The following is a 15,321-nucleotide window of genomic DNA, read 5'->3' on the forward strand; positions in this document are numbered from 1 at the left end:
GAATGAAAAGAAATCACAGAAACTCTAGAAGACTAGCAGGGTTCTACTGGAGAGGTTAAGATGGGAAGATAGTGGACTAGGAGGAAACAAGCTTGAGAGGAGACCATCTGGAAGGCCATCCAAAGAGAAGAGATCTACCCTCTGACAACCTCCCACTTTAACTAAATCATTTTTCTTAATTCAGTGCTAAACTCAGATGTTTGAAGCAGTACTCTCCATTTCAGTACTCTAAATTCTCTCTGGGCATCTCTCCTGCTGTCATGCTAGATAGCAACAGCACTGCCATGAAATGTCATATTCTGATGATACCTTGGCTGTAACATCCTTTCTAAGTAACTAATATTATCATAGACTGTCTCTTCCTTGGTATTCACTGATATTTTTTAAGTATTCTGAATTTCCAGTGGCTTACTCTATCTGAGCTTCCTTCTATCCTTAATTATTAAATGTTTCATAGGATGATAGAGTGTTAGAGCTGAAAGAGAAGTTAATGGTCTTTCAGCTCATCCTGTTTATTTTAAAGATGAGGAGGGACAGCTAATTGGGGCAGTATATTGGGGACTGAAACTGAAATCAGAAGGACCTGAGTTCAAATTTGACCTCAGAGACTTAACACTTATTAGCTGTGTGATCTTAGACAAACGACTTAACTCAATTGCCTGGCCAAAAACAACAAATAAAATTTTAAAAGTAAAATAAAGATGAGGAAACTGAGACCCAGTGAGATTAAGTGGTAATAGAGCAGAGATTTAAATAAACCCAAATTACAGATTCTAAATCTACTTCTCTTTCTATTAGTCTTAAGATGCCAAAACTGGCATCTTAATTAATGATATAATAAATTCTGTTCTACTTTCTTTGAATGGAAATTTATAGGGTGGTCTTCCAATGCTAACGTCTTGTGATTCAATTCTTATTCTTGCAAACTGCTCAACAATCATCTTCCCACCTTTATTTGGATTAGTGTTTATTTGGAAGATAGGGAAAGAGATCATAGAACTGAGAATTGGAAGACTTTAAAAGCTTGATTTTAAGTGACACTCCAGGGCTTTTTAACTTGTATGTTTGTGTATGTATGTATGCATGTATGTGTGTGTATGTTTGTGTGTGATGGACCTCTTGTGTGTGACAAGTGAAGTGATGGACCCTTTTTTAGAATCACCTTTTAAATAATTTAATTAAAATAAAATGGAAACCAATTATAATGAAATTAAATGTAACTTTTTTTCCTATTCAGATTTATAGATACTTGGAAACCTGTTCAAAGACCCATAATTAAGGATCTATGATATAGCCCATCCTCCTTTACTTTAGATGAAGTATCTGAGGGCCTGAAAGGATAATTGGCTTGTCCAAAGTGATATAAATTGCAGAGTTAAATCCTGAACTCATATCCTTTGACTCCAAACCCAAAGCACTTAGATATTTAGAACCAACTGAGGATCTCATCCTCTTAGCAACAAATTTCCCCAGCAGACTACATTTCTAACAATTACCTTGCAAGATGGGAATTGATACAGATGATTTTCTCCCAGAATCCACTTGTCAATATATGCTGCCGCTCCACCTGTACAGTTGAAGTATTTGCCTTCATCCCCTATCCCTCCAGGGCCCAGGTATCCTCTGCAGAAATCAAACATACAATTCACTCAGTCACCTAGCTTCTTCTTTTTTCCTCCCTCAATCTTTTCATCTCCAAATGGGTAGAGCCTTTCTTTCTCCTCCTTTTCTCTTCAATCTTCATTTCTTCTAATGTGGACTGCCAGATAACCCTTGCCATTCTTATTCATCTTAACACCAAAATGGATGGGACTTCCCAAGTAGCTAATCTTAATTTCCTCAAAGTTTCCCTGCCAATATCCATCTCTGCCTTTTCTCACGACTCATAGATTAGAGAACTGGAAGGAGATTTATAAATATTTGATCTACTCACCCTAACTTTACAGATGAAGAAACTGAGACTGATTACTAATTAACCATCTAATTGGCATGAGGCTATATTATGAAACATATAGACAATGCTTCCAAGAATGTTTCCCTGATTAGCTCTGTCTAATTAATTATTCCCCAAATCTGAACCTCAGCAGAACCTATGAATTTGGTTTATGTATTGGTATTGATTTATACTGACTATTATGTTCATTTTAGGATCCTGATCTACCTATAGTTGTATAATAATGATGATGATGATAATATAACTACTGATGTTTTATATTGAATTTTAAAATTTAAGATATTTTCCTTATATTATTTCATTTCAACTTCACAATAAGCCTGGGAGCTTGGTACTGGAGGTATTTTTGTCTGTAGTTTATGGATTAAGAAAGAAAGGTTAAGTAGCTTGCCCCCAATGAAACAGCCAATAGGTGCCAGATCTCCCTTAATCCATGTTCAGCCCTCTGCACACTGCTGTGCTTCTTCTCCCTATACAGAGGCAGAACAATAAGCATTGTACCAGGAGTCAGAAGACTTATGTCCAAGTCCCAACTTTACCCCTAACTTGCTTTATGCCTCTAGCCATGCTTTACTCTGTACTTATAACCATGTTCTAACTTCATTCTTCCTCTGTCCCTGTGGCCTCTTCTCCCCAAAATGTATTTTTTCCTGGAATCTTCCTTTTTAGGAAGAATCCAGACTAACTATTCTTTATTCTCTAAACTTTGACATTATGCTCTCACCTGGAGCATCCTTCCTCTTCTCCTTTAACTCCTTCTGTATCTAATTATCTTCCCTCATTACAATATGTTATTTGGGAGTGAGTGTGGGAGAATGTCTTATGGCTTATATTTGTAACTCCAGCATTTAGCACAGTGCCTGGCACACAGAAATACTTATTAAATGCTTTTTTACTTGACTGACTTAATTTTGAATAAATCTCTTAGTCTCGGTTTCTGCATCTGTTAGACAAGGATATTAATACCAGCTTTACTTACCTTGTAGGGTTAGTGTGGGATTAATTGAAATTAAATTATTAATGTAAAGCTCTTTATAACTGCAAAGCACTGTAGAAATGAAATGGTCATTAACTGTGCCTTTTTTATTTTTCCTTCCATATTATAAATTCCCCAAGGCCAAGGGCCATACATTTCTTCTAGATTTAGCCCCCTTCCCAATAGATCAAACATTGTAAATGAATATTTTGTTAGCTGTCAACTAGCTTTGCTGAATTTGAAGTAAGAATGATGATACATTCTTCTCTAGTCAGCTCTGCTCAAAATAGCTCCCAATAAACTCTTAGATTAAAAGAGAGAGGAAGGAGAAAAATGTAGACAGGCAAAGGCAAAAAGAGATGAGTACTCAAAATCTAGAATTGTGGGAGAAGGTATCAGAAGTTAATAGGAGAAAAAAGATCAGGGAAAGGGAAGAGAAGGTAGCATAACATCTATCTTATGTCATTCTGATGTTAGTTCCAAGAAGGAAAAATTATTTGGTGTCTTAAATAAATTGCTTCAGCTCTTGACATTGTATATATTCTGAGTAATATATTCACCAGAACAGACATTGGTGCTGCTAGTTGGGAATAGAGGGAAGTTGTGTTGAGAAGAAAGTGAAAGGTGGCCATTTGAGAAAGCTTCACATGTTCTCCTGGTAGAGAAGAAGAAGCAGATGATAATAATTAGATGACTTCAAGATTGGCTGGATAATTGAACCCAAAAAGTTATCATTAGTGAGTCAAGGAAGATTTCCATTGGAGTGTCCTAGGGCTTTTCCTTTGACTATGGTATTCAAGGCTTTAATCAGTGGGTCTGGGCAGTACCAGCAGGGGTATATGCTCACCAAATGGGCATGTAACACCATAATCAAAGGGATCACTAATATGTTGGTTTAGGTGACACAATCAGGATTCAAAAATCCTGACAGATTAGAATCATGGCCAAAATTGACAAAATGAAAAAGGGACAACAAATGCCTGTGTTCTATTCTTGCCCTTCAGAAAAAAAAAATTTATGTGAGTGAATTTGGCTAAACAAAGGTTCCTGAAGAAAAGATTTGGGTTTTGTGATTGATGGCAATTTTGAAATGTAGAAAGCATGACACATCAGCACCCAAATTCAATGTTATCAAGAGAAAAATAATCTTCTGAAAGGAGGTGACAATTCCTCAGTACCTTTCCCTAATTAGTTCACATTTGAAATAGTGTGTTCAGATGGAATTGTTCTATCTAAAAAAGGATATAGGCTAGAGGATATTCAGGAGAAGACAACCAGGATGCTGGGATAATTAGGGACTTTGTCAAACAAAGAAATTAGATACAGAAGAAGTGACGACTTTGGGTATGACATGATAGGAATTTTAAATAACTGAAGGTCAGTAATATGGAAGAGATTGCACTTGTTTTGCTTGGCTCTAAAGAGAAAAAAGAGGAACAAAAAATGGATTTTAAAGAAAGGCAGATTGAGGCTGAATGTCCAGAAAAACTCCCTAATGAATAGAACTAATCCATACCAGGATGTGCCACTCCAGGAAATTATGGTTTTCCCATTTTTATAGAATGAGGCTAGAAATGGCAGTTGGGATTGGGATGCTATTAGGGAATATTTGGTTAGACATTATCTCTGAGGTTCCTTACAACTTTCAGATTGTGTGGACCTCATCACCTTTCATACATATAGCCCAGAATTGTTTTCCCAACTTTCAGTGTCCTCTCTTTCTGATTTGTCTTTCATTCACCTCTCAAAATAATTTCCCTGAAGAACTCTGTTACTCTCCTGCTCCATAATTTTAAGTGATTCCCTCTAGAATAAAATACAAACTCCTTGGAGAGGCATTTAAGATCACTCACATTCTGGCTCCCACTAAAGTCATCATATTTATTTCACCTTATTTCTAGTCATTCTCTTCACATTCTAGCCAAATTGGTCTCATTGTTTCTTATATTCAACATTCCATCTCTGTCACCTCTCTCTTTGCACAAGTTTTCCCCTCATACCTGGAATGCACTGCTTTCTTACTTCTGTCTTTTAGCCTCTTTTATCTTTTTTCAAGGATCAGCTTTCATGCTAATTCCCACAGAAGACCATTGCTGATTTGCCATTCCCATTCCCATCTCCATTATTCCTGATTCATCTCTGTTGTTAGTGGAGAGCACTCTCCTATATTGTATGAGCAGAATGGAAGTTCAGTAAGGGCAAAAATTGTTTCACTATTTATCTTTGGATCCCCAGCATCTAACATTATGTCTTATATTTAAGAATAGGCATAAGGTCTGGAGCAGTGATTTCCTTGATACAAGAAATACTTGGTTAAGGAAAGTCCCTCTACTAATGCAGAGTAATGCACGTCCTGTGACCTCTAGTCTTAAAGGATTGCTTAGAGCAGAGACATGGTGACTTGGTTGAGGTCACATAAATAGTCTATGACACAAACTGGATTACAATCCAGATCTTCCTGGTACCAAAGCCAGCTCTCTATTGATAAAGGAAGCCCCTAAAACATCTTGAGGTTTACAGGGTAATGTCATGTTTTAAACCAAATCCCAGGTCAGCTCCAACCTATCATTGTTTGGCCCCTGATTGACTCAGTGATTATAAAGAGCGACTGTTTCTGTCTTGCCCAAAAAACCTGAGGATCTTCCCTTCCCAGAATGATTTTTTAACTAGGTAAAAGAAGCCATTCTCTGCCTCTTTTCTTAGCCAGCCTTAATTATTGAATGGGCCTTGTCTCAGTAAAACTGTAACCTATAAAAGACCAAGGTCTTCCATTGCATCCAGGTCCAACTCCAGTTGTCCGGATCTATATCTGGTCACTGGACCAGATGGCTCCAGAGGAGAAAGTGAGTCAGGTGACCTTGAACAGTCCTCCCTCACTTAAATCCAATTCACTTACATGTCATCACCTCCCTAATGTCATGGTCCTCTTAAAGAACAAAGGACAAACAACAAACAGCACTAGCTTTGCACATAGTAGTTACCTAAAAAGTGTTTAATAACTCTGTTTCAACTCATACACACTCATTTTGTCTTTCAAATCCAAGATGATCATCTGTATGGTTGCCCTCTGTTAAACAAAACTTTGCATTTCTTAAAAGAGATTTTGAGGGAATATAGGAAAAAGTCCCAAAGACTCGGGAGCCAGGGCTTCCCAGTGAGCCCGAGATTAAGTCTGGGGGATTCTAGGGAGCGAAGAGGATGAGATGATGGAATGTTTTCCCTGGGACATTAAAGGGAGGTGGAGGGGAAGCAATGTGACAAACTGTTGCTAGTATTGCTAATTGAGGGCTGCCATCTGTTTCCATGGCTTCCCTTCATTAAGGTGTTAGCTCAATACTGTTTGTGTTGCTGACAAACAGTTCCCAGATGATTTGTAGGGAGGAGGAAAAACTGATTCTTGGGACACAGACCACCTCAATTTCTCTCCTCTGATTCTTAAATTCCCTAGCTCCCTTCAAATCTCAACTCAGGTGCCACATGAAGGCTTTCTTCATGTCCAGATTCCTAATCTCCTCTACCTCAGATTTCCTTGTATTTACTTTTAAGAACTCTAAAAACTTATTTAACACATCTTTATTTCTCCCAACAGGAAGTAAATTTCTTGAGGGCAGGAACTGCTTCTTTTTTTGGTCTTTGTAATCCCAATGCTAGCAGTATCTGGTGCATAATAGGCATTTTAAATAAGTGCTTGTTAATTTTTTCAGTTTTTCCAATGTGTTTATCCTCAGCAAATTCGGAGAGCCATGATTTCACAATTCTTCAGGCATTTACCCTCAGAGATTATGGTTCAAGATTAGGGAGGAAGATTAAAAAATAGTTACTGAGGACACACTTCTTGCCTTTCCTTTTCCTCTTTTCTAGAACTCCTCAGGACAGAGTAATATAGACACTCTTCCTAGAAGACTATGAGTCCTGGAATCGGGGGTCAAGGAAGTGGATTCAAATCCTGATTATTTCATTTACTATCTATATGATTTTATTTAATTTTTATGGGCTTCAATTTCTTCCTCTGCAAAAGGAGAGGAGTTAATGATTCCATATTCTATTTCAGGACCAAACCTCTCATCCTAGGAGCCTGCCCTGATGAGTAGTCACATAATTAAAAATTGAATTCAAGAGGTACCTAACTCTTCAACATTTCAGCTTCTATACCTGCAAAATTGAGGTTTTGCGATCTTCCCTCCTAAGTAATATGTGTGAAAGAATGACAATTATTTGGCAGATATCATCCATTTAAATGTGAAAAATACAAAGGATTGAGCCCAGAAACTGGACAAGAAAGGAAAAATAAGAAATTCAGCTACTATAAGGAAGGTAAAATTATGAGTGATTAAAAAATTATGTCCAAATAAGCTTAGGAATTGAAAGCTGTCAGAGAGGAGTTATCAATAAGTCAATCAATAAATACTAAATGCCAGCTTCAGAAATACAGAGACAAAAATAATGAACTAGTCCTTTTCCTAAGGGAGTCTACATTCTCTTAAGTTTTTGTTATCATAATTCTTCTGCTGGATCCTCCTATCCAAGTGGTGGCTGGGAGATCTGGACTGGGTGTCAGGAAACCTGGATTCCAGCCCTAGCTCTTCTGCTAACCAGCTATGTGATATTGGTTGAATAATTTTTTAGTTTCCATCTCTACAAAATGAAGATGGGGGTGGTTAGACAAAATAATTTCTCATGCCCTTTTTTAGCTCAAATAGTCTGAACTTTGGTGCCTGTACTTACCATCCATTATCTGGGCCTATTTTCCCTCAAAATTTCTTTTCAGTAATCCAAAGCTTTGTTTAACAGAGGGCAGCCATAGAGATGATCATCTTGGATTTGAAGGACATAATGAATAGGGTCGTTTATTGCCACCTGATTACCCAGAGATCTTCACCTGTCCTCCCAAACCAAGATTTTTTGAATTTTTCCAATCAAGCCATTCAAACCAGCCCACTCACACCTCCTCCCCCCTTTCCACCCTCCATCCATCAAAGCTCTTGAGTATTTCAGGAAACTGCCATCAGGAAAGCATCAGGGAGAAGTAAATCAGTGGAGCAGAAATGAAATTCCATCCCCATCCCCCCCACTTCATTATAAAGTTCGCAACAGCAGCAGCAGTGATAGGGCTCCATGTCCTAGCAAATACAGCTGCTATTTCTGGATGGCAAACAAGATCAGAGTCATGGACTATGGTAGCCTGAATCTCCAGGGAAGGGTGGGAAAGGAGCACTGCTAAAAGGTGGATATAGGACTTGAGCCATGACCAGCAACATGGCAGTGGGAAGCACTTTTAACTAAGGAAAGCATTATAAATATTGACCTGTATCGACTTCCCTGTATGACAAGGAGTGTGGTATATTGGGCTTGAAGATAAAAGACCCAAACATGAGTCCCATCACTACCATTTACTGGCAGTATGACTGTAGGCAAGTCTTTTGTTGAATATAGGCAAAAACTTGTCTGATCTTTAGTTTTTCATTTGAAAATGGGGATGCTGATTCCGCTGCTGCCCATCTAACAGGACTATTTTGAGGTTCAGATAAATTAATATATATCAAATCCCTTTTGAATCAAAAGATATATAATGACTTGATTCTATAAACTTTAAGACTGTCCAATGTGCAAAGCATTGTACTAGATTCTAGGGATAAAGGATTCACAGTGAAAAAATCCTCACTCTCAGAAAGGTTCCCTTCTACTGAGGTGGGGTAAAGAAAGGTATGCGTGCAACATGTACACAAAGAGATGTAATCTGTGTGCTGGACTGGAAAATAAACACATTCTGAGAGGAAAAGACAAGAGGAACGCATGAGGAATAGCTCTTGTAAATGCTTGGAGGATGGAGATGATTGGGGAAGAACTAATAGTTCAATTTGCCTGGAACATAGAGTTCATGAAATGAATTAGTATTAAATAAAAGTAGAAAGATAGATGGGAGGCAAGTTGTGGAGGGCCTTGGATCCCAGACTGAATCATTATTTTATCCTAGGAGCAATGGGAAATCACTGAAGATTTTGCAATGAGAGCATAACATGGTCAGACCTGTGCTTTAGGAAGATACTTTTTGGCCACTATGTGGGAGATATTTCAGAAGAGGGAGAAGATTGGAATCACAGTGGTCAGTTATAGAGCTACTGCAAATACACCAGATAAGAGGTGATAAGAGTTTGAACTACGTTGGAGGCCATATGAATAGAAGGAAAAGGTCATAGATGTAAGAAGTATCATGGAGATAGAATTGAAAAGCTTTGGCAACTAGATATAATGAGAAGTGTGAAGAATCAAAGTTATTAATCTGAGTAAGTAAGAGGTTGTGGGTGTCCTCAACAGAAACATGGAAGTTTGGAGAAAAGAAGATTTATAGCAAAGATAATTCATTTTCTTTTGGAAATGTTGAGTTGGAGGTGTGAAAGAGACATTAAGTAGGCAACTGGTGATGCAGGACAGCTCATCTAGATCTAGATAACAAGTCTGGAAATCACCTTCATAAACATGATAGTTGAAGAGAGAAATTGTAGAAAGAAAAGAGAAGAGGGTCCAATATAGGGTCATAGGGACATTGAGTTATGGGATGAGAGAAGGGTGATGATCTAATAAATTAGTCTATGAAGATAGGTAGTTAGGAGAAGGTCCAGGAAAAAGCATTATTCTGGGAAACAATTATGATTATTATAGGAAACAACAACTAGTATATAATGCTTTGCAAAGTATATGTTAATTCATTTGATCCTCAGACTGGTTAGTAAGTATCTGAGGCAGGATTTGAATGTAAATCTATCCTGACTCCAAGTCCTGTTCACTATCTACTGTGTCATCTAGCTAATAGGGATTATCTTCTGCATATGACAAATGGGGATAGACAATAGCTAACCACAAAACAAATAAGGGTAGCTAGACCAGAATCTGAACTCAGAACTCCCTTGACACAGTTCAACTCCTTGCATTGTAAAATGCTCCTTTTCCCAAAGCTGCAAAAATTGGATGGACTTTCTAATGTCTAGATGGACCATTAGCCCAAGCTCTTTCAAATCTCTCTGATAGACAGTGGCTCTCCATCTATGGAATGTTTCTGTAATTAATCTATATGTCCCTGAAGTTTCCATTTTCCTGGTAAGTCATCTCTGTTTAGCACAATCCTGCTCGCCATAGCAGGATAGTCAGGAGTCATTGTTTCAAAGAATGAGTTTAGGGGCAGGTAGGTGGCCCAGTGATTAGAGCACCAGCTCTGAAGTCAGGAGGACCTGAGTTCAAATTTGGTCTCAGACACTTAACACTTCCTGGCTGTGTAACCCTGAGCAAGTCACTTAACCCCAATTGTCTCAGGAAAGAATGAGTTTATTTTCCATTCTCCTGTCCAATCTTCCCTTCCTATTTCCCTCATTTCACCAAGTCAGGAACACAGGATGTGACTATGGAAGGAACCTTAGAGGTCATTTAGCTCTAGACCAATGACTTTGTTTACAAAGAGATTGAGTTTAAAATAGAAGTTTTATGCCTGATGCTGTGAGAGCCAGAAGCCAAAGCAAAGTCATTGGCCTCCCAACTCTAAACCTCTTTCCAATCTACCTTTCTCCTTTTAAGGATTAGGCTAAAATTCAGAGGCACTGAAACAGTGTGTGTGTGTGGGGAGAATATTTCTTTCTCTCCGGGATGGAGGAACTCGGCTCCAAACATGCATGTCTCAGGAGCCTCAAATCTCATCAGCCAGAAAGAAGCAATTTCAATAACCTAACCACCTAAAACATGCAATCACAAGTAAAATTTTTTGCTCTACATTCTGTACCCCCAAACTTCCAGTAATGTACAGACTGCAACACTGGTTCCTCTTTCCTGCACACACTTGAATTCTTGTGAGCTCGAGAGCAATTTATTCACAAGGGAAGAATACATATATGACAGAGGACCAGCATATTCAGAGTGGCAAAATAAATTAACCTGTCCAGTGTACTTATAGAGACACTCTTGAAATTAGTAAATCTACCTAGCTTTATGCTGAACTTTTCCCTGAAATTGTAATGGCACTTGGGTCAGGATCCTTGGACTTCTGGCCATTAGCAATCTTTGAAGCAAGAACTCTGAACTATCCCACAAAATTTTTTTCCACTTGATCCAATTTGAACCAAACTGGTTTACTAACTCTTTCCTTAACTTGGTAGCCCATCTCTTGCCTTCCTACCTTTGCACTGGCCATTGCCATATCTGGAAGGCACTTCTTCCTTTTCATCTTTGAGAAATCCTTCCTTTTTTTGAGTAGAATTCTGCATGTAGTAGCTAATTCTTGATAAATACTTCTTGCATTGGATTAGTTGGAATCTGTTCTTCCTCAATCAACATGGTGATTCTCCTTCCAAATAACCTTCTTGTTGTCTTGTTTCCATCCAATTCTACTCCATTCCCTACCCCTACAGGTTATAATCTACTGGTAGGTTTAAAAAGTCATTCTATATACTCTTTCAATGGTTAGGCCTTGGTACTTTATTTACCTATTTGTGCCCAACCTGTGGTAGAGACTTTCTACCTCATATTCTTCTGATCAGGCACAGTCAGAGACATTGTACATTGATACCACAGTGATGTCATTTTGGACCTCTTTGAGTATGAAGGACAACAACTACCTTTTCTAGGCATTCATTAACTGATCTTCTGCTACGTCATCCCTTCCTAACCCTTATTCAAGGGAGGTGTGCATAGGACATATATATAGCAAACCTATTTCATAGGATCATTTTATAAATCTTAAAAGTGTTTTATAATCTGTGTGCATGTGTGTGTTTGTATCTATATCTGTCTCTGTGTGTATGTGTCTCTCCACATACATATAATGAGGGATAAAGTGGTATTTGTTTTCTTTGGTTTATTTTCTGTTTTTCTAATTGGATTTGTGAAGAGTAGGGAGCTCCCTCTGAACTACTTTTTCTACCATTGCAGGTCAATACATTCTATGTAAATTATAGTCTTAGAGAGATAGGTATGGACACTAAGCAGTTAAATTACTTTCTTGGGGTCACAGATCCAATATATGTTAGAGGAAGTACTTGAACTCAGATCCTCCTCAATCCAAGACCAATTATCTATCCAGTGAATCAAATTATCTTTCTCATTAAACTAAGATTGAATACAATTTCCCTCTCCTTGAATACTATTTAAGTCTCAAATAATTGTATCATGGCAATCCTCTAGTCATAAATAACTCTTGGCAATGAAGAAGGACTTCTCCATTTTCTACTCCATACATCTGACAGAACTGCAATGTCACCACAGTGCTATATGACCGAGTGATACACACAATCACATTTTCCTTAGATTTACCTGAATGTTTGGGTAACTAAACACCATGTTTGAAATGAAGCACATTTATATAAAGGATGTCTAGGTGGCCTCCTCCCTCTTTTACCTTCCTTAGACTATTAAATACAAACAAAAATTCTGTCCAGACAATCTGGAGACAATTAGGACGTCCTTTCCGTAGCATATTGTCCTAACTTGCTATCCAAAAGGCAGACTATTATTTGAAAAGGTGCCATTAGTGATTTATGGCCTCGTATTAGCCTCTTCATACTGAGATATTAGACTATCATCCTCTGTCAGGGACGATCTGAGACAGAGAAACATGCTGCATTCATCTTCCTCTCTATCCAAGACATTTCTTTCCATCTATTGGTTTTTTGTCGCCATATCATTTCCTCATAATCAATTTGATTCAAGGACTGTAATGGCTTAGGACTAGGTGCACTTGGAGTTCTCTCTGCCTACTTCCAGGTTGTCAGAAACCATTTCACTTCTATTTCAGGCGAGACCAAATTGAGGTGAGTTCTCACTAAAACCACCATACACAAATAGAATGAAGATGCCTAGAGTGGACTTAAAACGGTAGTGCCTTTTTGGAAATGTTAAGCCAGCTTTTCAGTCCAAGCCAACTTATCCCAATTCTTTGTAGGTCCCAGAGATATTAGTACTTGTTGCAACAAATAGACAAGATAAATACAGTATGATACAAATAGAATCCAAATATGTATAAAAAGAATTGTACATATTTCACATATATTGGATTACTTGTCATCTAAGGGAAGGGAGGAAAAACTTGGAACACAAGGTTTTGCAAGGGTGAAAGTTGAAAATTATCTATCAAAATATGTTTTGAAAATAAAAAGCTTTGATAAAAAGAACAGGTGAATATATATGGGAAAACATATACACATACACACACACACACATACACACAAAATAGAATCCAAACTGGAATCAAGAGAAGTAGAACTAGATTCAAATCCTGGATCTGTCATTATAACTATCTATTGTCAAATTAATTAAGCCCTCTGATTCTTAGTTTACTTATCTTTAAAATGAGGACAATGACACTTGTAGTCCCTGCCTCACAGGACTAACATTGGATAAAGGTTTTGTAAAAGTTTTTGAAAACAAAATATAAATGGAATCATTGTTGTCATATCTCCTGGTACTGTTATCCACAAAATACCCATCCAGTAAATACCATAGAATATCTATGGATTACACAGAGTAACAGATTCAGCAGTCTCCTTGCCCTGATTAAATGAAGATGCTGGGGAGGTTAAAATATCTTGATGAACTCTGTCAAAGGCCAGCCTGCCATAATGGCAGAAAGCCCTTTCTCCCAATGATGAGGAGTCTGAATGATCAACTAGTTGCCAATTCTTTAGATATTCCCTCCAGCATGAATCGGTACCAGTTCTAAAGCCTTGACTATGGTTAGGCTCTTACCCTCCCTCCTTCCCAGTAGAATTTTATAAAATCTAATCTGCTTTGGCTTTTATGGGGCGCCTAATTCCACCCAGTATTCCAGTAGGTATTTCTTTTTTACTCCCTTCACATTGTGACTATTTCTCCTCAATAAAGCTTGTTTCCTTGCTTCATTCTTTCTCTGCCCATTTTTTTTCTTGAACTATATATTCTGTGATGCTTCACTTGCCAGCCCTATCAGTGCTCTCATAAGCAACTGATCAAGATGAGCACTGGTTATTTGGTTGTTGTCCTTCATTCTCGAAGAGGACCAAAATGACATCACTATGTTAGAGATAAATTACAGTGTGTATTAGAGTGTGTCCAACTATGGTTGATCAGACCAATATAAGCTGGGAGTGCTCTTCCACAGGTCCGACACAAATAGTCCCTTTGAACATTTGGGATGGTCTCTCTAACTTTATGCATCTCACATTTCTTCTGAGTTCAATTCTGCTTTGCTCTCAAAGCATAGCCCTTCTCTGATGAGGGCATGCTATTCTGGTCGGTTCTGTGCCAGTGTCTTCCATATCTTACAATCAATTCTAAAGTTCTTAAGAGAGACCTTGAGGGCATCCTTTGATCACTTTTCCTGACTACCTTGTAAATAAATGCTTGCCCTGTGTGAGCTCTCTATAAAATAATCTTTTTGACAAGTCTATACCTGGCATTTGAACAAGTGGCCAGTACAATGGAGTTGTGTTCTCTGCAGTAGAGTTAAAATGCTCCCAAGTCACATCTTAGAGAAAGTAGAATGCAAGAGTTAGATGAGAGATTTTGGGTCCTGATAGTAGGGTTTCCTCACTCCTTCCTAACACTAGAACTGTCACCAGGGGTGCACGTCAAATTATGTACTCTATGGTCTTTCAGACAATATAAGTGGCATAAAAGAGAGATTGATGCCTGTTGTTGCACTGTACTTTAGAATCCCAATCCCCATTCCAACTATATGAAAATAGTCAATAATTGGTTTATATAGATTTTTATAGTTTCTATTCCATTGCTTCCTTGGGTCCTTCAGCCTACTTATTTACTCCTTTCCATCTTACACAATCTCTGACTCCTAAACACTTAGATTGTTTCAAAAGTCTGATCTCATTAAATGAACTGAACCTCCAGCTCACTGATATTAGACCATGTTTAGCTCTTTCCAGGTCTAAACTCTCACCACACCAGTCCTAGAGAATTAGTTTGGACAAGCCTAGATTTTGTCCCAGGTACTTATTACTGAGGGAAGCAAACTACCTCCAGTCTTCCCCTGGCATCGTGCTTTCTGAGATCTGAAACAATCAGACACTTTTATCTCCTCAGTCCCACCTATACAAATTGTCACTAGGCCTGGAGAGTTACATTGTCTCGGTAAGGAACAGAGGGAAGATAATATTAACAGTGACATTAGCTACCACCAGAACTGCTTTCCTCATTAGCAAACTGAACCCAAACCCTACTCATCCCTATCTTGTTTGTTCTTTCCATTGTCAAACTCAAATTCATGTTAACCTTTACAAAGGACCATTGCTCTACAACTAGAAAGGGCCTTAGAGAGTGTCTGGTCCAATTACTTCATTCTATATATGAGAATATTGAGCATCAGAGAGGCTGATTTTTATCCAAGGCCATTCAGATCAAAATTGTGATTTGAATTCAA

At 38.0% G+C, this 15,321-nt stretch overlaps 1 protein-coding gene across 1 annotated transcript in view; it reads right to left on the reverse strand.

The window, feature by feature from the left end:
- Positions 1 to 15,321, reverse strand: part of LOC100926947 (heparan-alpha-glucosaminide N-acetyltransferase-like) — a 150,289-nt gene that overhangs the window by 89,331 nt on the left and 45,637 nt on the right. Inside the window, exon 8 of the mRNA XM_031949371.1 lies at positions 1,497 to 1,623. Coding sequence (XP_031805231.1) covers positions 1,497 to 1,623 — 127 coding nt within the window. The remainder of the gene's footprint in view (positions 1 to 1,496; positions 1,624 to 15,321) is intronic.

This window comes from Sarcophilus harrisii, chromosome 2, assembly GCF_902635505.1.
Source record: "Sarcophilus harrisii chromosome 2, mSarHar1.11, whole genome shotgun sequence".
NCBI classification, from domain to species: domain Eukaryota; kingdom Metazoa; phylum Chordata; class Mammalia; order Dasyuromorphia; family Dasyuridae; genus Sarcophilus; species Sarcophilus harrisii.